This window comes from Scatophagus argus, chromosome 19 (genome assembly GCF_020382885.2).
Source record: "Scatophagus argus isolate fScaArg1 chromosome 19, fScaArg1.pri, whole genome shotgun sequence".
In the NCBI taxonomy this organism is placed as follows: Eukaryota; Metazoa; Chordata; class Actinopteri; family Scatophagidae; genus Scatophagus; species Scatophagus argus.
In genome coordinates, this window is record NC_058511.1 from 5249477 (window position 1) to 5276178 (window position 26702).

The 26702-nt window shown below is 42.0% G+C and overlaps 1 protein-coding gene across 9 annotated transcripts in view; it reads right to left on the reverse strand.

The window, feature by feature from the left end:
* The window catches only part of lama2 (laminin, alpha 2), a 152818-nt gene that overhangs the window by 25825 nt on the left and 100291 nt on the right, over positions 1-26702 (reverse strand). For 5 of the 9 annotated variants that reach the window (XM_046372362.1, XM_046372360.1, XM_046372358.1 and 2 more), the window contains 21 exons: positions 25828-26004; positions 25456-25641; positions 25094-25212; positions 24775-24892; positions 23008-23160; positions 18960-19084; positions 18720-18806; positions 18328-18521; positions 15117-15259; positions 14081-14179; positions 12530-12641; positions 8537-8699; positions 6213-6291; positions 5992-6123; positions 4781-4897; positions 4319-4482; positions 3726-3864; positions 2037-2139; positions 1612-1728; positions 978-1160; positions 314-319 (listed from right to left, as the gene is read on the reverse strand). In XM_046372362.1, the coding sequence (XP_046228318.1) occupies positions 314-319; positions 978-1160; positions 1612-1728; positions 2037-2139; positions 3726-3864; positions 4319-4482; positions 4781-4897; positions 5992-6123; positions 6213-6291; positions 8537-8699; positions 12530-12641; positions 14081-14179; positions 15117-15259; positions 18328-18521; positions 18720-18806; positions 18960-19084; positions 23008-23160; positions 24775-24892; positions 25094-25212; positions 25456-25641; positions 25828-26004 (2716 nt within the window). The remainder of the gene's footprint in view (positions 1-313; positions 320-977; positions 1161-1611; positions 1729-2036; positions 2140-3725; positions 3865-4318; positions 4483-4780; positions 4898-5991; positions 6124-6212; positions 6292-8536; positions 8700-12529; positions 12642-14080; positions 14180-15116; positions 15260-18327; positions 18522-18719; positions 18807-18959; positions 19085-23007; positions 23161-24774; positions 24893-25093; positions 25213-25455; positions 25642-25827; positions 26005-26702) is intronic. The other 4 variants (XM_046372361.1, XM_046372359.1, XM_046372365.1 and 1 more) reach the window with 3 other exon arrangements.

Here is a 26702-nt window from a genome sequence, read left to right on the forward strand (position 1 = left end):
CTCTCATGCTCGAGCAGAGCAGAGCCGGACGGAGGCACTATTAGAAGCAACTGCTGTTTGCCGTACAGCTATTAAAGATGGTCATAAGACTAACGGGTGGTGCACCAATTCAGTTGTTGACATCTGATATTGTTGAAGCCCAAAACACCATATTATAAAATTGCCTGGCAACTTACTTAGTAAGAAAAGCCTACAAGTGTCTGGAAATTTGTGCTGGCAAGAAGCTAAAATTGCTCACACTGTTAGCTACAACACAGTATTGGTGCACCACTTACAGTAAGTGTTCATATTAAGGTAAATGAAAAATACATACTGATGGCTGTGTGGGGAGGGGGGGTTGAAAAAAAGAGAGACAGAAGAAGAAAAGTGTCAGATTACAGTTGAATTTAGCAATCTGTATGGCACTGAGGCAATAACTTTTACATTAAGAAACTGCTCAATTGTTTTTCATATGTGGGCCAGGTTTTGTCACCGTTTTGTTCAGGAAACTAAAAATGTCCAGGCCCCAAAAACAAATAATTTTAACAAATTTCTAATAAGACCACATTTACTGTACTGTGGAAGGAATTCAGTGAAAACAATGAGCTGGTTGTAAAGGGTTTAACTGCTATGGTGGATGCATACATTTAACGGTTTGTTAGAACACAGCAAATGTTTTCACCCCATAGTAAAAATCATTCTTCTCCTTTTCTTACTTTGAATACATCATACACATGTGGTCTTCATAGAGAGTCACACTTTTTCCAAATATTTAATTAGCCAATGCAATTTTGACTAGAATATCCAAAGATTTTATTTTATTTTATTCTACTATTATATGTTACTCGTTATGTCATATGTATGCACCAATCGAAGACAAATTCCTAGTAATGTGAAACCTCTTCACTTACAGTGGCAATAAAGTCAATTCTGATTCTGATTCTGATTTCTCCTGCTGCTTTTACTTATTACTGCTGGCTAACAATAAAGAACTGTACTGTTTTTCTCCGGGTCCTGGATCATCTGATTGGCTGTATTGACAGTGTCCTCCAGGTCACTGTAGTTCCTCTGTAGGCCGTGGAGCTGCAGGTTCAAGTCCCCAAGGCGCTCCAGGACGTCGATGGCTGTGGCGTTAGCATCTGCTGCTACAGCCTTTGTGGCTGCTAGCTTAACTGCTGTGTCTACCCAAAAACAAAAATGATTTCTGTATATTAACTGCCAAAAGGTACACTACACAGAGTATGTAGTCAATAGTGTTACGCTGTGAGATATACTGCATCATCAGTTTTGGTTGGTTGTATATCCAATCTATGCACACTAGAATTTTGCAGTCATTATTTATTCAGAACAAGATCACTATTGCAAACTAAAAACTGTACAATATACACGAAATGCTGTGTTAACATCCGGATCAGTCATTTACATTCACAGTATCCTGCATGTTGATCCAAACACAGCCGTGTGCATCACTGTGCTTCACTCACCTCGCACTTCTGTGTGTCTGCATGTGAGTGCTGACATGTTGAGCTTACCAGAGCGGCTCACCTCTAACGGTACACTGATATTGATCCGCTCTGTCCAACGCACACACACTCACACACATACACAGACTGTGTATTTGTGCTGTCGTACCATTGGGGATAGCGTGGAGCGTTTCCATGGTTCCGTTGACAGCTTTCAGCAGGTCTTTGGTTTTGTCTCTTGCTGCTTTAACTCTACCCTTCAGTGAGGCCACACTATCTGCATTCTCTACACACACACACACACACACACAAACAAGATGATGATGGTGGTGGTTTGATATGAAGTCAGGGCTGCCTCTTATTAAAAACACTTCCCTCACCTCCCTAATGGGTAGGAGTGACTGACTCTAAGTCAAAGAGACGCAAACGAAAAGTGACACTGATGGCAGATAAAATGCTTGAGGCGGATAAAACTACTTACTTTTATAAGAATACTATTACTGCATTCTATTTAGAGACTACACAACAATCAGTTGCATGCCAATATCCATATACTGTCTGTGCACGCACACACACACTTATACTCCTGGTTACCTTCAACATCATTCTGAAGTTGTTTAGCTTGGTTTAGCAGTCTGCGACTCTTCTGAAGGGCACCTTGAGCTGCTTCCTTAACTGGGACCTCTGGACCCAAAGCCTGCACACACAAGTACAGGAATAAATGCTAAAAACAAAAGATACACACATACATACAAGTAGACTACAATGTATTAAATACTAAAAACAAAATATGCACACATTGACTATGTACAGGATGGTGCAGTTCGGTCTTAAAATGGATGGTGCAGCAATGCAGCATACAGTGATAGGGGCTATGGGGGATGGTGTGTCTGACAGTCTGGTGATGATGCCAGTCACTGCTGTTAAACAGTCTGATTGCAGTGGTCACAAATGAGCATCTAAAGCGCTCTGTCCTGCTCTCGGTGGCCGAATGGGCTGCCCAGCTGCCCCAGCTTGTTATGCACTGGGTGAGCTGGGTTATCCAGACCCTCCTCTCAGCCACCGACTCCAGACTGTCCAGCTCCAGGCCGACCACTGAGCTGCCTTTCCTCACCAGCCTGTTCAGTCTGTTGGCCCCTCCAACCTTTGTTGCATCACCCCAGCACACCATCGTAAATGCTTCCAGAATAACTTAGATCCCCTACATGGATTAAAAAAACATGTTTGGTAACACATAAACAGGTGTTGTAACCTGCATACTACCTTTCAGTAACATCACCAGTAAGGGCATCACTACTTTGCAAAGCTAAATGATATTCTACCTTCGACCCCTTGCTCCATTTTGCTGTATTTTCTAGCCATGCCTTCTAACTACTACTTTACTGCTATTTCCACTTTCTTGCAAAAGGAAAAGAAAAAAAATGAAAAAGAAACACAAAAGACAAAAAAAATAAAATAAAAAAAAGAATACAAACAAGGAGGATGAGTTGAAAAGGAAAGGGTAAACTGTTGGCACAAAAAAATGGTGAATAAATGAAGTAGCACACGGGCAAATAAATAGAGAAAATAGTAAAAGGAAATCAAAGAGGAAGAATGTGACGACAAAAGCAAACAAACGGGAATGAACTAAGAAGAAAAAAGTGTGAAAGGAGGACAAGAACAGAAGAAAAGAGAGGGAGGAAAGAAAAAAATGAACAAAATAAGAAATAAAAGAAGGCGAGAAGGAGGAAAAGGGAGATTTCAGGTGTGTGTGGTCATGATAATGAAAAAGGGAGAAGGAAGAGGAGGACATAGAAGTGCTTTGATCTCTCAGCCATGACTAATGGAGAGCCTGAGCTTACATTACTGTTACTGCATGCAAGACACACACAAACACACACACACACACGCACACACACACACACAAGCCCAAACACTCACCACCTGCTGTTGTGCTGAGAGTACACTTTCATGAACTGGATAGCTCGAATGCTTGTACTTTTTGTACTTGTATTTACAGTATGTATGCAGTACCTGAATGTGAAGCTGATTACATGAAGCATAAATACTCGTGTACGGTTCAGCTTTCAGTCGGCTGAATGTTGTGCTGTTGCTGTTTACAATCGTGTAATGAAGAAGGTACTGGAGAACGTGGAGAAGAAGACCAATCGTTCACGGAGTGTTTTTCTCATAATGAATTATTCATAATAAAAAAAATGGGATATTTCACTCAACCCTGAAGGAAACAACTGTTCTCACCACTAAGAAAGTGATATTGTGAACAATGTGTGTGTGCCCACTTACCATTGCCAGTGCCTCACTTGCCCTCTGCTTGGCTGCCTTTGCCTCTTTCTCCGCTGCATCAACATTAGCTTTAATGTTGCTATAGGCCTTGAAGGCAGCTGTTGCATTGAAGGACAGATTTTTAGCTTCGGCTAAAATCCTGCGCGGAGAGCGAGAGGACAAAAGAAAGAAACCGATGTCAAACTGCTATTTCCATTTTATGCTACACGCACATTGTGTTCATGCAGAGCACACGGGAGACACAACGTTCACCGTCACGGCCACATATATTTGGTCATTTGGTTCGTACTTTTCTCAATTATTTTCAGTGTTTAACATTTTTGTCTAATTTATCTAATTTATTATCTAATTTGTCTGTGACATTCAATCTGTGACATATCAAAAATCATTGTCCAAAATGGTCAAAAATCTATTAAGTACACAGAAAACTTCAACCAGTTAATGTTTGATAAGTGATAATATGATCAACTGATTATCAAAATTATGATGGATTAATTGTCTGTAAACCCATTTGTGTCATCTGTCAGTTTCAGCCCTTATTCTTCACTTAGGTGTGAACATGAACAAATAGTAATGTCTTCTTTTTTCTTTACCCGTCCAGCAGGGCGGCAGATTCGTTCAGCTGCTTGGCGTGTTCCTCTGCATCGTGCACGTGATTAGCCAGGCTGCCGTCACTTAAACCATTGGTGAGGCGACCGACTTTATCATTCAGCCGGTTGTGAAGAGGATCCAGGTCTCTTTCCATCTCCTCCAAGTCCTATAGACAAAAAAAACCAGAGGCTCTGTTTACTTTGCTCGGCAATGTTGAGTCAAGATTGGGAAAGAAATGAAAAAAAAAAAGGTCAGAGCCACTCCAGAATTGCTTTTTGTGTTATTTGAATTGGAAAAAGATCCGATCAAAGGGACAAAGTCAAAACACAGAGAGATTTTCTTCTACTCCTATGAACGTCTGATGCGAAAAGACACAAAATGAACCTCAGGCAGAACACTGAACAGCAGACTGAGGTTTGAGAGAGTCTCAGGGATTCCATGGATTTCTAATAGGTTGATTTTACCTCTATCTCCTTGTTAATGTTGTCAGAAAGCTGGTTTGCTTCATCCAGCAGACGTTCTCCTTCCCCAAGGACCTCCTGTGCTTCCTGCTTCACTCCGCTCACCGCAGAGCGCTTCCTCTGCAAAAACAAAAAAAAACACGAGCCACACGATTCACATAAGAGTAACGTATGAATGCGACTAATGATTGTTTTTTTTTCTATGGATTGATTTAATTATTTTCTCAACTACTCAATTCATTGTTTTATCTGTAAATGTCTCATAATTACAGTATTTTCATTACAATGTCCCAAAGCTCCAGATGATGTCATTAAATTGCTTATTTTATCTGACCGGATATCCAAAGCCGACATGTGTTCAATGATTTATTATAAAACACAAAGAATAGAATAAAATTAAAACAACTGAGATGTGAAGCGTCTGCATCGGACTCTGTGAAGTCATTAAAGTGTTTTTGGCTGCCATAATAACAAGAGAACAATCAGTCGGGGAAATTATTATTTTCAGCACAGACTGATTCTGAAACCTCTTTACGGTAAAAAGAATAGCTAGTTATTGAAAATAATAAAAGTAGTTAGAGGACACTGGGGAAACACAGTTAGTGATTTGATTAAATAACGTGCGAAACCACGGTGTGTTGTGTGTATGTGTGTGTCCTATTTTCTTTGCAGTATGAAGATGGCAGCGATAGAAAGACAGACAGACAGACAGAGTACAGTATGTGTGTGGGATCACTACACAATGCTTCCTCCTGGACATGCGTGATAATCTTGCTGTTTTGCTTGTTGCTGCCTGCGAGCTTTTCTTGATGAATCTTATGCAAAAGGATTAAAAACAAAATAAAAATGGCTGATATCTCAGAAGCAGTTTCAGGACTTTTTCATTTTAGGAAACAAACCCCAAAAGTTTAAATACTCCTGTAAGATCACAAGTCACACGGGCTCATTATCCCCCCAGAACAGCAATCTATTAGTCAACTGGTGTGGTTAGAGACTTTTGCATGGCTGTTTTCTTTTATATTTTTAACCAACTTGTTGAATGTGCAGGGCTACTATTTTGTTCTGTGAGCCTCTGAGATAAACAGTTTGATATAACTGCTGCAGAAGTGACAGGAGGGTGACAAACACATCATGACCTAGCATTCAAGCCCACTTTCTTTCTGACTGTGTTTAAGCATGGGATGAAGCAACTGTGGGTTTGTGTGTATCTGTACCTCCAAGGCTGTGAGGTTAGCTTTGTTTTGTTCTGCCAGTGAGCCAGCCTGCCTCGTCTTTCCCTGAGCGGAGTGGACCAGATCCTGGGCCTCCTGGAGCTTCCCCTCATGGTCGGAGAGCTTCTCTTTTATCTACAGAAGCAGATAGGGAAGCGTTAAGCTAATGTCATTAATTTAGCGACACCAAAGACAGAAGAGTAAGAACCAGAAGTTATAATTACCTCTGCTTTCAGGTCTTCTGTGGCCTGATGGGGGTCACCAAATAATCTCTTCACTTTCTGATACAGCTCCTCCGCAAGGCTGGGAGAAGAAGGAAGGGAGAGATTAGAATATTTACATTTATATGATGGCAATTTAACACAGTGTTATGGCTCACAAAAGTGGAGGAATAAGTTGGTATATGTGAATGCATCAATTCACAGAGGAGAGGCGAGAAGAGGAGAGTCATCGTTATGCGTGGCCGAGCCTCTGTGAGCGCAAAGACAATAACCAATCCATATGACTCAATGTTGAAATGCCGGAATGAAATCGCAGATTTTCTTCTATTGACCCCTCAGGCAAAGTTGGATTAAATTGTGTCAGTATACAACATTTGCGTGTGTGTTTCCATGTGACTGGGTGGGTGGGTGAAGCAACATGTGCTAATGTACACCGCAGCACGGCCTGCTATGTCAATAACAGGAAAACTGGCAGAGAACGAGACCCTAAGGAACAATAATGATAATAATAATAAACAAGCACTGCAGACGTGGTTCTCATCAGTTTGCGGATCTGATAAAGATATTAAGGAACAAACAACTTTCAGGCTTTGTTAAAAGGCATTTCATTAAATATTCGCTGTTCTCACTCTGGGTACAGTCCAGTGAGCTACTGCTGGGTGAATATTTACAGCTTTGATATTTGGCTCTGACCAAGTCACCTTGCTGCCCAGAGCTGGGAAAGGGGAGTGACGATAATAATTTTCCACCTTGTAGGGAACAGTTCTCAGGCGAGCAGTCTGGCAGAAGCCATACAGCAAACAAAAAACACTGATGATCCAATGCTGATGCCCATATCATGCAGCAAACAGTAAGTTGTATGTGCAAACACACATTCTTTATAACACTGTTTCTTTCTGTTGTGGTCACACAATATGTCAAACAAATTACACAAAAGTATTGGGACACCTGGTGATTACACCAACAAGCCTTGTTTGTCTGAACTATCTCACAGGCTTTGCTTCATTTGGTCCGTCAGAAGCCTTTAGTTCGTTCCAAATTTTCTCATTATGCTTTTGCTTTGACGTGTATTTTTAGAAAGCCTTCCCACTTTGGAAGTATTTGAAACAGTTTAATAACCATATGTTTAATGTAGCGTCCCTTAATGAGCCTTATTTTTCACCTTCAGCATTAATTAAGACAACAAGGAACTAGTGTCCTCCAGTTGACATCACTCAGAGGACAATTTCACACAGTTTTGAGGATATATGCAAGGTAATGATTGGGTCTGATGAAACTTTAATGAACCCTTTGGGGACTAGTGTGAAGAAAACAGAATATAACTAACTGAAAACAAATGGTGGTTAACCACTACACAACTGACTATTACAACATTACACTAAAAATACACTGATCAAAGAAAAGTCAAATTTGCAACAGTGTATGCAAAGACTGACAGCAAACTGGAAATACACAAAACGTGGAATAATATGAAACTTATATAACTGTGCCAGCTTTGTTCATTCTGCTGAAGCATTGCTTTTAACATCTGTTGATGCTGTGTTTTTCCTCTGCTGCTCGAGTTGAAATCTCCCCTCAGGGTTCAGTCAAATAATCAAGCGCAGACTGACAGACAAGTCATTCAGTGGCAGTAGCAATTTCTCTCTCATCCTCATCCTCTTCCTCCCTACAATTCTCTGCCCATCTGTCAGTTGTTCTCCTCTGTGACTTTGCTTTTCACTACTTGCTCTTTGTGTGTGAGTTTCTCTCTCCCTGTTTCTATCCCTACGGCCATACAGTACTTTTAATTAACTCATCGAGCTCGTCAACATTCTCTGGTGAAAGAGGCAGACGGGGGAGGGGGGGTGATGAGAGTAGATTACTAATCCCAACGAACGTCTTGAGAGAGAGAAAGAAAGTGAGAGCAGTGAACTAAGAGACATTCTGTTAAAACAGCTCAGTGACATTTAATCCCGATATCTCCTGTGTCAACAAAGAGAATCAAAGAAAGAAAGAAACTTAAGGACCCATGGCTCTGCACGAAGGGTTAACCTGCCACTGTACTACAAACATAACACACATAAACAAAATAGCAAAAATGCTCTCTTTGTTCTCAAAGCTCTCTTTTCTCTTCTTGGTCTATGTTCACTTTTTGTTATTTTCTTGCTGATTTTCACTCACATTTTACACCCGTGGTCTGCTCATCATGCGTGTCTGCATGCTCTGAAAAGTGTGTGTCTGTGATAAAGTCTGGTCTGTTTGATAACTTTTCTCCAAATCTGAAATTTTCTCGTGTGTGGGAGAAAGATACATGACCCGTGTGTGTGTGTGTGTGTGCGCGTCCATACTCCTTCTCCTCCTCAGCGATGCTCTTCCTCCCTCCCAGCTGTCGTTCTCTCATCTCGGCTAGCATGGCCTGGATCTCCTCCTTCATCTCCTTCAGGCTTTTGTCTGGAGTTCCATCTCCCCGCGAGAGAGTCTGGTTCAACTCGGCAGCCTTTAACTGGAGGTCTGGACACACAGACGCAGAGAAACACTGCTGTGAGGAGAGTGCAGATGGATGGACTCTCTTCGTGTTGCAGTCATACAAGCACTGAAGGAAAAAACTCCAGTTTCTGTTCCAGCATCTGTGGAAAATATCTTTATTCAATACTTCATTAGTATTCATCAGCTATGGAAACTGTGTAAACGCTGGTTGATGCCTTTACCCTGCAAACAGCTAAAAGCCAGATATGGAAACACTGGCAGCAACATTGCAGCAACTCATTTGTACACATCAAATCACACAACACGTAGTAAAGTGTTGATATTGTACACAGACATACTAACAGCACACAGACATACAACACACAGCGCTGGTGTGTGCTTGTGCGTGTGTGTGTGTGTGTGTATTTTATCTGTGGGCTCTCTTACATGCCCGAGCTTTTTGGCCATAAAAGAAAGAAACGCAAAAATCACCATTTGATCTTCACTCATTTAAACACAGCCAGACACACACATACACAGACACACACACTAACACACACACACACAAATGAAGAACTGTTTTAACACCATTTAAAGCAAGAAATTTTGGCAAACTTCCTTTGCTTTTATCAAATTAAAGGTAGTGAAATCTCAAACCAATCGATGATGAAACTGCAGTAAAACACTCCTCCAAGGCTCATTTGAATAATACTCAAACTGTTGGAATGTAATGAGGAGTGTGTGTGTGTGTGTGTGCGTGTGCAAGAGTAAAAACAGAGGAGTGTAAAGAGTGTGTTGTGTATTTTCCTAACTCGTGTCCCAGAAAGCTGTTTGTGTGTGTTCTATGTGTCTGCACTGATGGTGTGTTTCTCTCTCATTTGAAATGTAAACATTGTGTGATTAAAGCAAGTTGAAAATTTAATAGTGTGTGAGCGTTTGTAGGTGTGTGGGCCTATGTGTGTGTGTGTGTGTGTGTGTGTGTTTGTGGCGATGCAGCAGTTCCTCTTATTTGAAATGTAAACATGATGTGATTAGAGCCAAGACAGAACTAAAGCCATCATGCTAATGAACAGCTGTACCGCATGTGTGTGGACGTGTGCGCATGCTGTATCTGTATGTGTGCTTGCTTGTTTGTTTGTTTGTGTGTGTGTGTGTGTGTGTCGCAGCCATATAATTACATAGTGGGATTTAAAAGCCAATTAAACACTTAAAACGTGGATGGAATCATATTATGGTATCTGGTAAACACGGACACACACACTGAGGAAAGTGTGTACAGTATTTTCTTGCCTCATTATGGGTATATGTGTGTGTATGACTGCCTGTGTGTGTGTGTGTGCTCAGTTGCATGAATGCGTGCACATCTGCACCACTGTTTGTGTACATGGTGGGTTTGTGTGTGTGTTTGTGATAGCCACTAATTAAGTCTCTAATTGCTACTCTCAATCATCCAGTGAGCCACAACACACTCTCTTCCTCTCTCACTCTTTCTCTCTCTCTCTCACACACACACACACACACACACACACAAAAACACACATCCATAATCAGCAGAGGGCCGGAGAGGAACAAAAAGGAGAGGACAGTTTTATCACAGTCAGTCACAAAATCTTGGTTTTTTTTAACTTTCTTATCATCCCAGAGGCCACAGAGTTTCATCATGATAATCAAAATAACTCATTATCTGAACTGCAGATTTTTATATAGAGCACATTTGCTTTCCGTCAGTGTGAGGTAGGGAGAGATACTTGATGGTGCACTTATATCTTCTAAATCCAAATAGGACTCAAGACTGAGAAAACACAGAGGGCACACAACCAACAGACTATTCATTTCATTTTATTAATGTTGTCAATTGAGCAGTAAAGGGTGCACAAATGCTAAACCCTAAGAGAGGTGGTTAGAGAGACGTGAAACTTAATTAGCAGAGAGACCTGGATGTAAAAACAACTATCGCAACAGTGATGAGAACTTTTGGTTTTGGTAAAACCCAGATTACAGTCGATAAAATCTCCACTCGGCATCCACTTACTTGCTTGTTATGGAGATGCTGACAGTACGACATGGACGCTCTGCTATTCTGCTCACTTTAAGATTTTTGTGCATATTTGAGTCCTGAAAACGTATAGAATAATGGAAACATCCGCTTTGATGACAACTTCAGCAAACATCTTTCACAGATGAAAGCTGCTGATGAAAGTATCTGAGTGGATCTTGAGTGAAGAGCGTCTGCTCACCTGCTGTTTCCAAAGATTTAACGATCAAGCTCACGTAGACGAACTGGACAAACTGCTGTGTTTTACCAAATATCAAATATTTTCAAGACTGCTAGGAAAGGCAAACAGGAGGGACTAAGTGCAAGAGCTGCTCCTTTCGTATGTGGTGAGACTCAGCAGCGGCCAAAGAAGAGCTTAACCAATCTCGGCACAAACGGTCAGTGACCTGCAAGGTAGCACTCCTGGTCGACTGTGACTACGAAAAGACATTTTTGAACAGAGGAGCTGCCCAACTGCTGTACACTGACAAAATACAAGGGCAGGACTCTGATGGCCTGGAATTACTACACAAAAGCACTTTAGGCTTCAGTGTTCCTTCTAAACGGACACGTTGCAGGAAAAAACACATAAGAAGCTGGTCACACAGCCACTGGTGTGGGGACTGCAGCTGCACTGGCAAAAAGATTCTGAGGCTGAAGTGAACAGCTATCTGAGAGTTGCACATGCAGAGACGGAGAAAAAAAAAAGCCCTCAGCATGGAGCCACTTGTGCCAGAGCGAACCATCTGGACTGTACACAACCATTAGGGCCGTGAGACACCATATTACACCAGTGGGAACGTGACATCCTGCTGTACAGGATGGACAAGGACAGCTTTAAAACCTAAAGCTGTGGATTGGCAGCCAATATCTGTGGCTAAACAACTACACAAAAATGTACAGAAATGAGAAACAGCTGAAAAACAGGTTTGTTTGTTAGTGATTAACTGATCTACTATTCACTTATTATCAGACTGCAAATGAACTCTCCAAACAGAGAGCTTAAAACTGCTGTCGTCCACATTTTCGACAACAAATTAAATTATTACGAGTGCAAACTGGGTTGCTTGTAGTGACAAGCCTACAGAAAATGATCCCCTGACTATGCACTTCCTCTCAGCTCTACAGAGCATTTCAGTGTGGCCTGTAACTTGTAGTGCTGTTGCCTGCGCAGCACCATATCAGAGAGACACTGCCGCTACCAGAATACAACAAACTGAGTCATTGCCCCATTATCCTGGTGGGTGACTCTTTATCACCACGGTTAGTGATGCTGCAGCCCGCTGGATCCGTCTTTATTGTTCAGGCAACACTTTGCACCGGCAGCTGGCACAGAGCGCTGGCAGCTGGCCACTGGCCCATCAGCCATTGTGTTGGAGCTAAGTTTTCCATAAGTGGGCTAACAGGGAGGCAGAAGGTGCTTTGGTTGTCTCACTTTGACAGAGCTGAGCAAATACAGGCGGTACTACACTGCAACTTGTCTTGACAGTAACTGCACTTTTCTTATCATAATGTTTCTTTTACATCCAGTTCAAGTCTTTATGAAGATGCTACATCTTTATTTGCCAACATCTGCTTTTAATATGTGCTGTCAGTTTAATTATTCATTTCATTAGCTTCTGTTTTTCACCTTTTCATATGCTTACATATATTTCCATTCCCCTCTAATGTAATAACCTAAATTTCCCACAGGGATCCCTTACATTTAATATAATCTCACATAATGCAACGTACTCTAACGACAGATGAAACTGGTGAGACAGCAGACAGATAAATCCAGGAATCCCAGCTCACAGAATATGGAGGCTAATGGAAGAGAGGCGGTGTTGGTTTCTGCTACCTTTAGCTCCCAGCAGTGTATCCCTGATGAACTGCTCCAGGTCCTCAGCTCGTTTATGAATCCTGTCAGCATCATCCTCAACCTGCTCTCCGTCAGCAGACACCTTAGTGGCCTATACACACACACATTATGAAATAATAAACATGGAGGGATGAGGTCTAGAGGATGTAAGAGAATGACATATGATACACAATACATACACACAATCAATATTAGTGTGTGAGAGAGAGTGTGTGTGTGTGTGTGTTCCACCACATACAAAAGAGATGGATGAATTATTGACATAAAAAGAAAACAGAACCTCACACATTAACCCACACTCACTCACACACACACACACACACAGAGGACCGGGAAAAATGAGAGACGGATGAATCCTTGACAGACATGACACACTCCATCTAACACAAACACACACACTCACACACACGCACAGAAAGAAAGAGCAGGTAATTATTGTTGTGACTTGACAAGACCAAGCTGTATCATTTTATCTGGTGTGTGAGGATGTGTGTGATGGGGTGTGGGTGATAGCATCGCTGTCAACAAATGTCAAGGCCCCAGTCCCTAAAAGGGTGTAGCTTGACAGCATGAATGTGAGTGTTATTTTTCTCCACTTGCCGATGGTAACCCCCTCCCACTCGGGAAGTGTTTTTCTGTTTTGGTTAACATCTCTTAGTGGCATAACTGTGACCCCAAGGATTGTAACTTAAAAAACTAAAAGTTTGTATATGTTTTTACATTCTGTGTGAGGACAAAAACACATTTTTGGTGTTGGTACTGAGTGTATTTCATGTAAGAAAAAAAAATCTTTATTTGAAATACTTAAAATATTTTTTTCCCAAATGGGTCTACCAAGCCCCAGGATCCCTACAAGCCTCTGTTTGAAGTCTCTTATTAACATTTATGGTTGGAAATTTACTCCATCAATAATATGGATAATTTGATCACAAATGATGACCTAAATCTGAGTCCTTTCATATCCTGCAATTTTTATTCAAATCTTGTCTGAACATCTTGCCAGTGGCCCAAAAAGCTACAGACTTACTTTGTGTCAACTAGTTTGCGCTAATTTAATTGAATTATTATTATTTTTTATTAGAATATGCAACCTTAAAGTGTGATATTAACTGCAATGACAACCTGCTTTTGATCACTACTAACACATATCCTGCCATTGGCTCTTATGCTGGCTGACAGCTGGTGGCACAAATACGTATATGTAAACGCAATTTTTTTGTTTACACAAAACAAAAGATAAATCTTTGTGTTTTTTAAGAAGAAAACTGCTCAGAGCACCTTTAAAGTGGGGTTTGCTTTATTTCTTAATTGTAAAGTCCTGTCTTGCAGAGGATACTTGTGACAGTAAACTACAATTATCTGTAGCTGTTCTGTACATACGTGTCGCTATAAACTCTCCCTCCCAGCAACAGGCTACATTTACTCCATATTGTCATCTCAGACGAAGACAGGGGGAGGGTGAAGGAAGGATAAAGAGACTGAACAAAACACACCATGACAGAGACTCAAGAAAAACAAAAGAGCCTGTACCCGACTGTGCAGCTGGTCCATCTCAACGACCAGCGACTCCAGGTTGGAGTCGGCCAGTTGCAGTAATCTCTCCGGAGCCTTCTGAGGTGACAGCATGTGCTAAAGGAGAGAACCGGAGGGATTGAGGAATTACACAGAAACATGACTGACACATTCTGGCCCAGGGCTAGGCTTTTCAGCCGGCTGCTTCTGTACTGCAGGGCCGGAAAGAAGAGGGTGAGCAAAGGAGGGCGAGAGGCAATGAAGAAAAAAAAGGGAGAATTAAATGGAAAACATACCTGATGAAACTCACTCTATTTCAATTATGTGACAGCAAACGAGATTATAACACAATTCAATTGTGAGAACAAAGTTATGAAATATTAATGGAACCACAGCTCATAAGGTTCTTATCACAATTCACTGGAATCGAGGCAAATGTTATTCAACTTTAACAGCACAGTGTGCATCATGCTGTTGACAATCCAAATGCTCAGCAGCCTGAAATTATGATCTGTACTGGAGGACAAGGCAGTTAAAGAAAACTGAACATGTGACTGTAAAACACTTGAAAACAAACGTTCATGTCCACAACAACGTTCCCCTCTCTGGTGCAGGATGAGTGAACTAAACGAACAGTGCTCAGTGGACATCAGTGAGTATTCCAATAAGTCTGTTTTGAGCACACAGAACATTCTGCATGTTGCACATAGCTGACTTTGACAGTGTCCACAACTTTTCACCACATGTTTACAGGAGGAATGCTCAGTTACTATCAAATATTAATGCTAACGTTAGCTACAGCTAATAAGATTTGACAGCTAGTTTTCATTTTAGCTGGCAGCAAATGAGCCTGCTTCAAGGAACCAGTGTTTCACTGGGGTGGTAGACCTCACCCTGCACACTGCATACAGCTGTAGCAATAGCAGCTGAGGGGGCGGGCCTAGAAGACAAAGCGATAATTAAGTGGAACTAATGACAACAATTCGAACTAGATAAAATTTCAAGATAGATAACATTCAATGTTTTGCAACCAGGCGTTAACTTTAGATTTTACCTTCAGTTCCTCTGTCATGTTCTCGAAGCGGTACAACACCTTATAAGGTGGTGGGAGGGGTGTGGTCAGCGTGACCTCAGTGATGATGCGATACAGGCGATCCATATCACTGATCAACAGACCCGAGCATTCATCATCACAGGCTAGAGAGAAAAAATATAAACACACATTTAAACACAAATAATGTTAACTCAAACATGTTACAGATGGCTCACTCTGTAGTGTGTGTGTGTGTGTGTGTGTGTGTGTGTGTGTGTGTGTGTGTGTGAGACACCTCAGCAGTTTGAGTTTTGATTGAGACACAATTGAGAGAGAGCATGTGTGTGTTTTTACTACTGAATGTGTGTTTCTCTGTTTTATTTGTGAGGCTGTAAAAACATCAGCATGTGATCACATTGACTGCTTGTGTTTTTGTGTTTAAGTCACTCTAACATCAAAGAGACAGGGCTGCCGATGCATGAAATTCAGCACAGAGAGGCAAAAGCACCTATTAGGAGCACACACTGCAGGCTAAAAACACACACACTTACACAAGCACGCACCGGGGAATTCACTGAGAGACACGCATACACATTTTCCTGCTTCGTGTGTCTGTGTGAATTTCTCTTCCCTTCTGCAGCCTGAGGCTGATTTATTGCAGAAATTAAAATTTCTGACAAGGGAAATCAAAGATGAATTAAATAAAATAAAAACTGTTCTACTCTATCAATCTCTGACAGAACCAAAACACACGAGCGCATTCCTGCAGGCACATGCGTACACACAAACACACGCAGGTACAGTAAATGTACAGTACGTCATACGTGCAGTTATTAGCTGCTTCATTCATGAATCCCACCGATGAAGCATTGAATTCACTCACTTCCACACAGCGTGAAAACATCTTTACTACACAGCTACAACGTGTGATTACAGACAGAAAGAATCACTGCCATCACTCCCTGCTCTGTGTGTGTGTGTCGGTCCGTTGACTTGCAGCCACGTCGCAGCCTTAAGTTCAACAAGTTTACTTTACTCAAGTTTACCTAAGCCAGTAAAAAGTAAATCCTGATGTCACCATAAACCCTTCAGGAGCGTTTTGATGCGGCAACATTATACTCAAAAGCAAATTCTAGAAGAACAGTAAGAACGGACGTTTGAAGACTTGGCTGTTGAGTTTTGATTCTTAAGAGATCTACACTCGTCACTGCAGTGGTGGCCACAGCACTCTAATACAATACAGACTCATTAGACTTGTGGTCAGAGCTGTGACAGATTAAGCTGCAGTGCCGCTCACGCCACAACAATGTACATTTCTCTGTCCAGTGATGCACATCATCAAATTTTTACATCGCAGTGTATAAAAAGTGTAGCATATTACAATTTAATATGACAACCATAGAGGCTTGAAAGCCAACAGAGGCCCAACGTGAACCCCAGTGAATGTCAAGGACTTTTTTAGGCTCACATTAATACCCCAGGCTTCACAGCGGAAATTCACACACTCACACATGCACGACGTACAAGTTCAATAATACACACCTGTGCCTGGGTTCCTTAGAGTGACTCACAGCCATTAAAAGTTTTGCTTGACCTTATGGCCTCTCCCCAGCTGGACGATGCACCCCGTCACATTTTGAAAACAGCTCAGGAATGTCTCAAGGACCACGACAACAAATTGCAGACTCCCCAGGTCCCATGCTGACTGAGAAACTGTGGGATGCACCTCAACAAGCCAAATCCATCCACCCTCCCTTGGTGGTGGGGGGGCAACACTCCAATGTGACCACAAAATACTCCCAGAGGTCCTTATGTCTCTTTCCCTGACACGCCACAGCTGTTCTGGCAGGTGCTTTTAATGTTGTGGCTGACTGGTGTATATGAAAAATACATTTAAACGACAACTGCCAAAGCAGCTCAGGTAAATCACACCTAGACAGAATGCACATATCAAGTACAACACATGTTTGCCGTCTGTTCTCCAGAACTGGTAGGCTGATCAGATTTTCAGCATCTTGGTTGTATTTAAACCTTTGCTTCATATCTCATTTAGTTCAAAAACTAAAATGTAATTAAACTAAATAGAGGAAAATCACCAGGGACACATTCTGTATTTAGCCATTTCCTTAGGCTATTACTTTCACCACAAAAGTTGGAACATAAAGGCTCATGTAAATGTAGAGAAAAATTTAATAATGCAACCCAATACACCGGGGAGTGAACTTTAGTTGCATTTCAATGCAAATGATGTTATGTGATAGATGGGAGAGCTACTTGCATTTTTCTCCATTCAAAACTGCCGACTCCCAGAGTGCTCGGCTGGGTCTGATAGAATGGGAGAAAGTGCAGAGGCAAAACGCAGAGCGCAATCACTCTTCAACAAGTGAACAGCAGTCTGATCGCTCCACTCTGTGTAAACCATCAGGACTTGTGATTATAGTCTGGACGTAGAGGCGACCGGTTTGGTGTCGGGGTGCACTGCAGCACTTGCACTGCCAATTTATGAACACACGCTTTGTGTCTGAACACATAAAGATCTGAGCAAGCAATTTCCTCTCTGACCTGACAACAGCAATTTCACATCAGCCTCTGTCTTACAACCTTTTCTTCTATATTCTCTTACCTCTAGACATGCTAATGGCACCGAATTGGCCCCGCCATTATGGTCATATTAAGTTTAAATTAGCTCCAAATGACATCGAAATCATTTTCTAAATGACTTGAATCTGACTTCTGCCACGATGCTGTCTCCCATGGCAACGGGAGAAAAAGGCTGCGGCTGCTCATTTGCATTTCATCGTCAAAATAAAATAAGAATCACAACATCAGGCGACAATTGCGGGCCGCGAGAGAGAGGGAGAGGACAGAACAGAAGAAAATCGAGGAAAGAGGGAGACGGGATGTCTGTAGGCTTCAGTATATAAAGATGGAAACGTGCTGTTTATACTATGATCTCATATGGTAAAGTTAAAGTTAAAGTTCTGAAGCTTCTGTTGTTGGAGATGAGTCAAATGCTTTAGCTTCCATGTATAATTGATTGCTGGCATTAAGATTCACATTCTCACAATTCAGACCACATCTCCAGTAAAACCTGCAGCTGGTGGCTGTTTGTTTCATAGCTCTAAGATCTATGAGAAATATTTCAACCTGCGCACCTTGAAAGAAGAAAAGACAAAAAGAAGACAAGGAGGAAAAAGACTAAAAAGAATAAAAAGCTGTGTGTTAGTCTTACAGATGATCCCAGCTGGTCCACACACATGCCTGTCCATGCACTGGTCACACGACTTTCCCGATGCACCGACCCTGCAGCGGCATTGGCCCGTGACTGGGTCACACGGTCCAGGCAACGCCCCCCACAAGGAACACTTACACTCTTCGCAGCGGCCGCCGGGCATCTGCGGGTTACCATGGTAACCAGTAGCACACCTGAACGGGGAGATCACAGGAAGAAGGAAAGACTTCACTTCCGTTGTTGCTCGCAGTTTAGCAGTTTCCACTGCTTTTAAATAAAGTACTTGCACCTCAACACTTTAACACACACCACAAATTACCAAAGTCCTCCACATGTTCACATGTATTATACTGTACTGTGTCCATCACCTTGATGTTGAGTGTGTGTCTCACCTCTCACAGTATTTGCCCTCATATCCCTCCGAACAGGCTGTACATCGGTAGTCATCGAATCCCTCCGCTACACAGGTTGGACTGAAACTGAACACGGAAAATACTTTAGAAATAATGTTTTTATATTCTACCTATGAAATGTGCTGGAAAAACAGAAGAACTGCACATGAATGTGTTATGAAGAATAACTATTTATAATTTGCAGGGTCACAAAATGTTGAATTAACACTGAGAGTTTACTTGTTCTGCGGGTTGGTGAGGGGACAGGCGCAGGGTTTACAGTCATCGACAAAACCTCGGACCACACCGTAGAATCCCGGAGCGCAGCGTTCGCATCGATCGCCCTCCGTGTTGTCTTGGCAGTTCTGCACACGCAAAAACACACACATACACACAGAATTAAAGTCATATTTATGAAGATATGACATCAACTTCCATTTATTCTCCATCATTCTCTCACCCAACTATAACCCCGATGTGTGGGTGTTAAATTTCCAGTCATCCCCTAGTCAACAAGAGCTCTCTTGGTGTGTGTGTATATGTATGTGTGTGTGTGTGAGTGTGTGTGTGGTGTGTGTGTTGGGGAGGGGCAGGGGGAGCTTTGGTTTTAAAGGCAGAATTTGATTATGTGAGTATAATAAAGGCAGCTGTAACACAAATACAAAAAAAAACCTTTTGCTGCTTATCCAGAAAGTGTTTCATCTTTAAAAAAAAAAGCAAACTAATTTTCAAATTAAATTAACAGCAGTTACGCTACACTTTTATCTGCCTGTTGTATTTGAATATTGCCACTGGCACAATGAAAAAGAGACACCAGATTTGCCTGAGCAAGAAAAAAAACATGTTTTTTTATGGTTTCTAAACTCTGTGGAATAAATTTAGAATAAAATAAAAAATAAAAGTTATCTGTTCTTGTTCATGTAAGCTCTTAAGCATATTTCAGATCCTGCGATGATCAAAGTTTGGAGGACATTAATATCCACTATTAAGCTGGTTACAGTCCCTTGTATGTTTGTACTTGACTGAAGTCGGCACTGACTAAATGAAAAGTCGACAAACACGGTCGGCCCTCATCTTCTCCTTAATAACCGACAAAATGGCGTCGGGCAGGCTTGTATTTCTGGTGAATGAGATAATTATCCTCGCACCATCGGTTGAATCACACCAACACAAGATGAACAGTGTAAGAGTGGCATACAGCTATCAGTACACTGTCAGTTCACTTCAGATCTTTGGACAATCGGAGCACTTTTGATCACTGCATGGTGGCGACTTCAGAGTCGGTTAGTGAAATGTTTGACAACATGTTGTGACGGAAATGGAAATTCAGTTCAAGTCTCCTCAAAGTCAGGAGCATCCTGTAGCTTATATTTTCTTACTCTCTCTCTCTCTCTCAAGACAAACAGGTGAAAAACGCCTTTTATTCTCCAGAAAAATTTTGATTGAGCAGTGACTGTGTTCACATGCACACAGAGTCACACAGTCACAGTCAATGGGAAATAACGAGTGTGATCGCAGCTGCTCCTGCAGCGCCCCGCGTCTCCGTCGAAGCAGCAGGGAAGTCATTACTCATTTCTTTTCACCACCCACAGTTTCTGAGCCGTTCTAGGGCCTTCACATGCGCACACAGAAATATCTAGGCTGGGCTATTTTCTGATAGGAAATGCAGCCGTCCACACGCTGTAATGAATGGCTTTTGGGCCGAGTCCCACTCCTACATGATGAGGTGCTGTGAGAGCGTGCACAGGAGCGGCCAGCTAGCTGTTAGCTGACAGGCGCGATCTCACACGTCAAAGGGTTTAATAAGCTTCCTCACTCAAGAACGGGCCATCTACAACACTCATTTACTTTGCAGGATTTCACTCACCTGTTGTTGTGAGGAAAGCTACAAGGGCACACTGACACACGCACAACGTGCACACACACACACACACACACACAAGAGCACAAATACATCCAAAACATTTTCATATTTGGAGAGTTTATTTTCAGCTTATGCTTAGTGTATACCCCAACACACACATACACTCACACTATACCCGGTCATACTTGTGACTGATACTATCCCAAAATAGTGTGATTATATTAAGTAAATACAATATGTACACACTGCATATACACACACACACACACACACACACACACACACACACACACACTCTCACTGGAAACCCATACAAATGCATCACATACTGCCCTAAAACACAGAGCTCTGCCCTCTTCATATCCCCAGGGTTCTGTCTCATGAGGTCACCCCGTTTGCTGCAAATGTAACTTCAATCAGTGCAACAGGAAGTTGCCTCCTAACGAGGCAAGTCTTTTCCATTAACTTCCTGTGTTCCTCGTTACTGCTAATTACTACAGAAACAAACTCGTTTAGCATTTTCAATTTAGCCCGCTTGGTTAGAAAATGTTAATGACGCTGTTATGGAGAGCGAGATGGAAATGGGCGAGGACAAAATGGCTGGGAGGCAGAGAGAGAGAGAGAGAGGGAAATCAAAATACTAGAGAAGAGGGAGGAGAGAGGTAAAAAGGCAAAAAAACAAATTGGCAAAACCATAGAAATTAGGGAGAAGTGAGAAAGATAGAAGGGGGCTGTAGGGGGAAGACTGAAGCCAAGAAAAATGACAGAACTGAGTGTAAAAGAGAAAGGGAAGGGAAATGTGACGAAAGAAGACAAAGTACGAGTAAATACATCACTGAAGATGAGAGAGAAGAGGAATTCAGGGGATGAGAATGGGGCAGACGAAAAGAAACACGAAAATCAGAAGAATATATGAAGGGGTGCTGGAAGAAGAAATGATAGAGGGGAAGCAGAAGAAAAAGGACAGATGAGAGGAGGCAGGATAGCAGAAAATGAGAAAAAAAAAACAATAAAAATAATTAGAAAGCAGACAGCATTGTGGGAGAGAAGAAAACACTGGCATCTGTAGACACACTTGGTGCCAATAATTGTCTATCATGACTGCCTCGGTGCCAGTTTGAGACGGTTATCCAGATGATCTCAAGGTACATGAAATTTTAAGTTTTAAATGCATACTTTCTAACAGAATGACATTCTTTTACATTTTTTTCATCCAAGCTGTTCACATTTTTGATTTTCAGAGGAATAAAATGTTCCATTAAGCTACTCACAGTTGCATGACGATTACCTTTCAAATTAAATTAACCACAGCAACGATCACACGCCTTTTAGCCTGTTGATATGCTCTTCAGTCAGTAATCAGAGTCACACTCTGTCATGACCAAGCACCAAATCCAGGACTCCATCTCAAGCAAGCTTTTGGAGAGGACAGTTGTAATGGTGCGGCAATTATTAAACAAAATAAGGTGAACCACTCGCAGCAGAAGCCATATTTCATTATGTGCATGTCCGAAAAAGGTACCAATTTTCTGAAAAGCTTCTGTGTGAATGCACCTGCCAGCATCTTTCAGAGCTTGTTTACAAGCGTTTAGACCTATTTATCCTACTGGTTATTCAGTGCAGTGGTGGTTTAAGCCACATAATTAAATGGCTCCTCATCAGCTGTCCAAAACAAGCCCCTGCTGACAGGTTTCTTCCTGACAGATGAACAGTTTTTCGCTGTGGCTGTGCACAGTGACATTCTCTCAGTCTGCCAGGGTTTCAACAGATCAAATCTGAGTGATGACCTGTGGGCAGCATGTGACCAACTGCTCCCCGAGGCCAAAGTCTTCAGATGGGGACCCACTACAGAACTGATCAGACTGTGGAAAGGCTGGAAGTGACTAACTGGGAACAACTGGTATGTGCAGATTTATCTCACAGGCCGCCAGTCGGATTTACGGAAGGCAGAGCACACATTATCACAACAAACATGAAGGTGGATCAGTTGTCTTTTTGGGGTTTCTTCTCTCCCATGCACTGAGGCAATCAACACAACAATTTTAAGGGAATGCTCACACCTGGGATGTGCTGATCAATGACATCAGCTCTCCTGAAACTACCAGCTGATATTGTGTTAAAGTGTAAGTCAAACTTCTTCGCCTTAATCTGCTTGTATGTTCTTAAGACCACAGTCGATCCTCAGGAAAGCTTTGGGTCATATCCAAACAAGAGGAAATTACACAAAATATGAATGAGCCCGCGGTCGTTAATTATTGCAAGGCTAATTACATTACCTGACAGTCCTCCCAACACACACACACTTTATTCTCTCTTTCACCTCACTCTCTTCTCCAGAAGCTAACTGGCATATGGCTGTGAGAAGGTCTCCAGCGGCAGAGCGCACACACACACACACACACACACACACACACGTTCATTTACCTGGCATATGGAGGTCTCAGGGTCACAGGTGGAAGAGTGCCCACTGCATTGGCACTGAACACAGCTGCCCATGCCGGCAGCAGTGGGCACCCTGGACGCTGGAGCAGATGCCAGAGAACCAGCACGAAGGCGGTAGAAACCTGCAGCACACTCCTGCACACAAACAGACAGAGAGACAGACAGATGGACAGACAGACAGGCCAGCAGGCAGAGACAGAAAGCGAATGAGACAAGAGATTTAGAAAAGCTGAAAGACAGAAAGACAAGTTTCAGTTTTGATAGCATGTGTTCCTACAGTATTCCCATACTATGCATGACACACACACACACACACACACACACACACACACACACACTCAACATGGACCCACATAATTATCCCTAATTGTTAATTCTCTGGGCAACAGTTGACCACTCTCTCTTTCACACACATAACACACAATTAAGAGTTATTCCCCTCAGTAACTTCTGAACACACACGCACCCGTTTGACGCGCACACACACACACAGACATGCAAGGTAACTCTCTCTCCCTCTCTCTCCTGTTCAGTAATAATTAATGGAGTCCATTTAAAGAGCCATCTGTTCCCTCTGCTAGCGCTAAATGCCCGTTTAAAAATACTTTATTAACAACGAGGGCTGCTACAAATAGAAGGCCCATCTGTCAGCCAAGCCCTCTACGACCTGAACATTTCAAGTTTAGCTACAGTTTGCTATTTGGCTTCCATTTGGCACCTTTTCAACAGTATCTGTAGCTTCTACACTGTATATACGGCTAATTTCTTTGGGTGTATGTGTATGTGTGTGGGGAGTGGAAGGGTGGGGGGGTGTATGGAGAAATACGGGAACAGGCAACAAAGTGAAACAGAGGTTAAAAAATAAAAGTTAAAAGTTTGCTGACAACTCATGTATTCTTTTGAGATTAACACCATAATACCTGAGTAACTGCCATCCTGCGAAGTTGCCCTGAACAGTTCGCCTCTGTGTATCATAAGCTGCCTCTACAAAATCCTCATTAAACTAAAGATTGAGTCACTACTATATGCTTTCTGTGGCTTAAGAGAAGGAGCTGGACGCAGTTGAAAGTCAATTGCTTTGACGAAATCACAACCGAGAGGAAGAGACACTCAGTAGAGACTTAATCCCAGCTAAGCAAAGCAAAAATAAATAAATAAAGGAGAAGAATGTGAAAAAGAGTCGCAGAGGCTTAAAACTCTGAACTAAACGTAAATTGGAAACTTGCGAGATGCTATTGTTGAAAGCAGAGTCTGTGACCTCCATGTTTGCCTTCCCTCTCAGTGTGAAGCCAGCAGACTGTCATAGAAACTACAAATTAAGTGAGATACATGAACTAGAATTTTTACACTGATATTCAGGGGCGATACTGTAACCATTATATAAACATACTGAAAGAACGTTTTATTTGGTTTTAAAACGGGAAACCTTTTTGGTGTATATGTTGGCACGCAAATGATAAACTTGTTTGCTTCTTTAGAAAGTGCATTGTCATTACATTGTTTGCCCACCAGAGAGAGCACTTTTTATCAACAATAAGAGTGGCACAGTCCGTATATCTTATTATTTTTTAAGGTTCTTTACCTATTACCTATTATAACAGTAGTCTCAGATCCTGTTTGCAGTCTCTTGGAAATCCCGTGGGACCACATACCTGCTGACTACTACAACAACTGATTACCTTCATCAGAGTACCCAGACACCCTAAAACATGCGTGTACTTTTGTGCACGCGTTTAGCTGTGTTCTCACCTCACAGGAGAGCCCAGAGTATCCGACAGGACAGTCACACTTCTCTATCTGCTGCGCTCTCTCGCTCTCTTTGGTTGGTCTGCCTTCTTCGGCCACCGTTAGGCTGATTTCTGAAATACTGGGAGACAGAAAAATCATGCAATAAAGATGCTTGCCTGTCATCATGTCAAAATGCACATAATGTTTCTGCTGTGGAAATGGCCAGTTGTCTTTACAGCTTAAGATACAAATGACACGGGTTTTTCCCACTGAATATCTTTTATTCAGCTATCAAATTTCATACATAATGCTACAAATGTTGTGTGTGCGTGTGTGTTACCGGCTGTGTCGCATCAAGTTTCCATGTGATGCCTTTATTAGGATGTAGTCCACATAGAACAAAATGTCCATGAAGTCCTCTCGAGTCATGGACCGGCCATCTGCGTACGTCCACTCATGCTGTGTACACACACACACAAACACTAAATACACTGACAAATCAATTTTACCACTGCAGTCAATCACAAATATACTGACAAATATAGAGACTGACAGAGCTCACCCCAGGATAGGCACAATCAGTATTATGATTAGGTCTATTATTTTTGTAGTTTGAATCTAATAGAAGAAGTCAGTTCTAAGACACAAAAATTTCTTCAATTATGATTCAATATCCCACTTTCATCCAAAACCTCTCTGTACCTCCGTCATGTCGATCTCGTGGCGGGTGAGCTGACCAATCTGGAGGCCTGGTATGTGACGTGTCATCAAGATATTGCGGTTAGGACCGCCCTTAATGATGACCTGAGGCTCATAGGAGGAGGGGCCGGTTTCATCTCTGGCCTCGTAGTACACAGCGTATTTCAACTGGCCACCGTACGCCGTGATCTGAAAGACAGACGTAGACAATTGACTGGAGGCATTCCCGAGGCTGCACTGATTTTACAACTGCTCTTAACTTGGGATTTAAAAACATGTTTTTATCTATATTAGTATTTTGATGGTCCGAGAATTTAAAATAATTTAAATGTCACAAAACACAGTAATAAAACAGTCAAAAAAATGCCTTCTTACCATAGAGCCGCTGAACTGTTCTGGCAGTTTCCAGTAGTAGGGTTCAGAGAGAGTCGAGGTGACCAGCTCTGCATGGGCGAGGATCTCAGGGTGCTGGAAGCTCACTCCTCTCCTCGTCTCCACAGTGTTGGATTTGTCCACCAGGGGGAGCACCGTCTGCTCAGGCTTCAGCGTTAACTAGCACACGAAGCAGAGATGACAACATTAAACCGATTTTTAAATGTTTTTTTGCTTTTTTTTTTTTCCAAAGCTTTCTTTCAATGATGTTTCATCAGTGGGCACAGATGTGAAATATCCAGCATAATAAGTAACAAAGATGGTTATATGAAGCTCGTTGAACTTTTACGCAAACATTTGACAGGAACAGGACCAGATGTCTTCTTGTCTCCAAATACTGTGTGGCCACATGTTTTGCCAAACATCTGTGCAGCCTTTTCTTTCTGTGAAAAACTGAATGAATGAATTTGATTCAGAAAGTCTGAGAATAGTTTGACAATCTTTACTCTTTAGCTGATGCCATTTCAGTCGCACAGTGTGTTTTGTGTAACCAAACGTCTTCACTCCCTCAGCTTTAGTCAAACTCCACCTGAACAGTTTAATGTAGGATTACCTGACAAATGTGTGACATTTGAGATGTTAAAGGACATTCAGTGCAACAAAAGGTGACTTTCTTTTCTCCCAGTAAGAAGACCATCCATCCAACCAACCATCCATTTTCTATACCGCTTATCCGTCAGGGTTGCGGGAGTGAAAAGAATCAGAAATCTATGAAAATGCTACAGCTTTGACACACGGGCAATACTGACTGCATAATAAAGAGGCTGTCATACATGGAATTCCTGTCTCACGTCCAAACAATCATATCTATTGCTCCT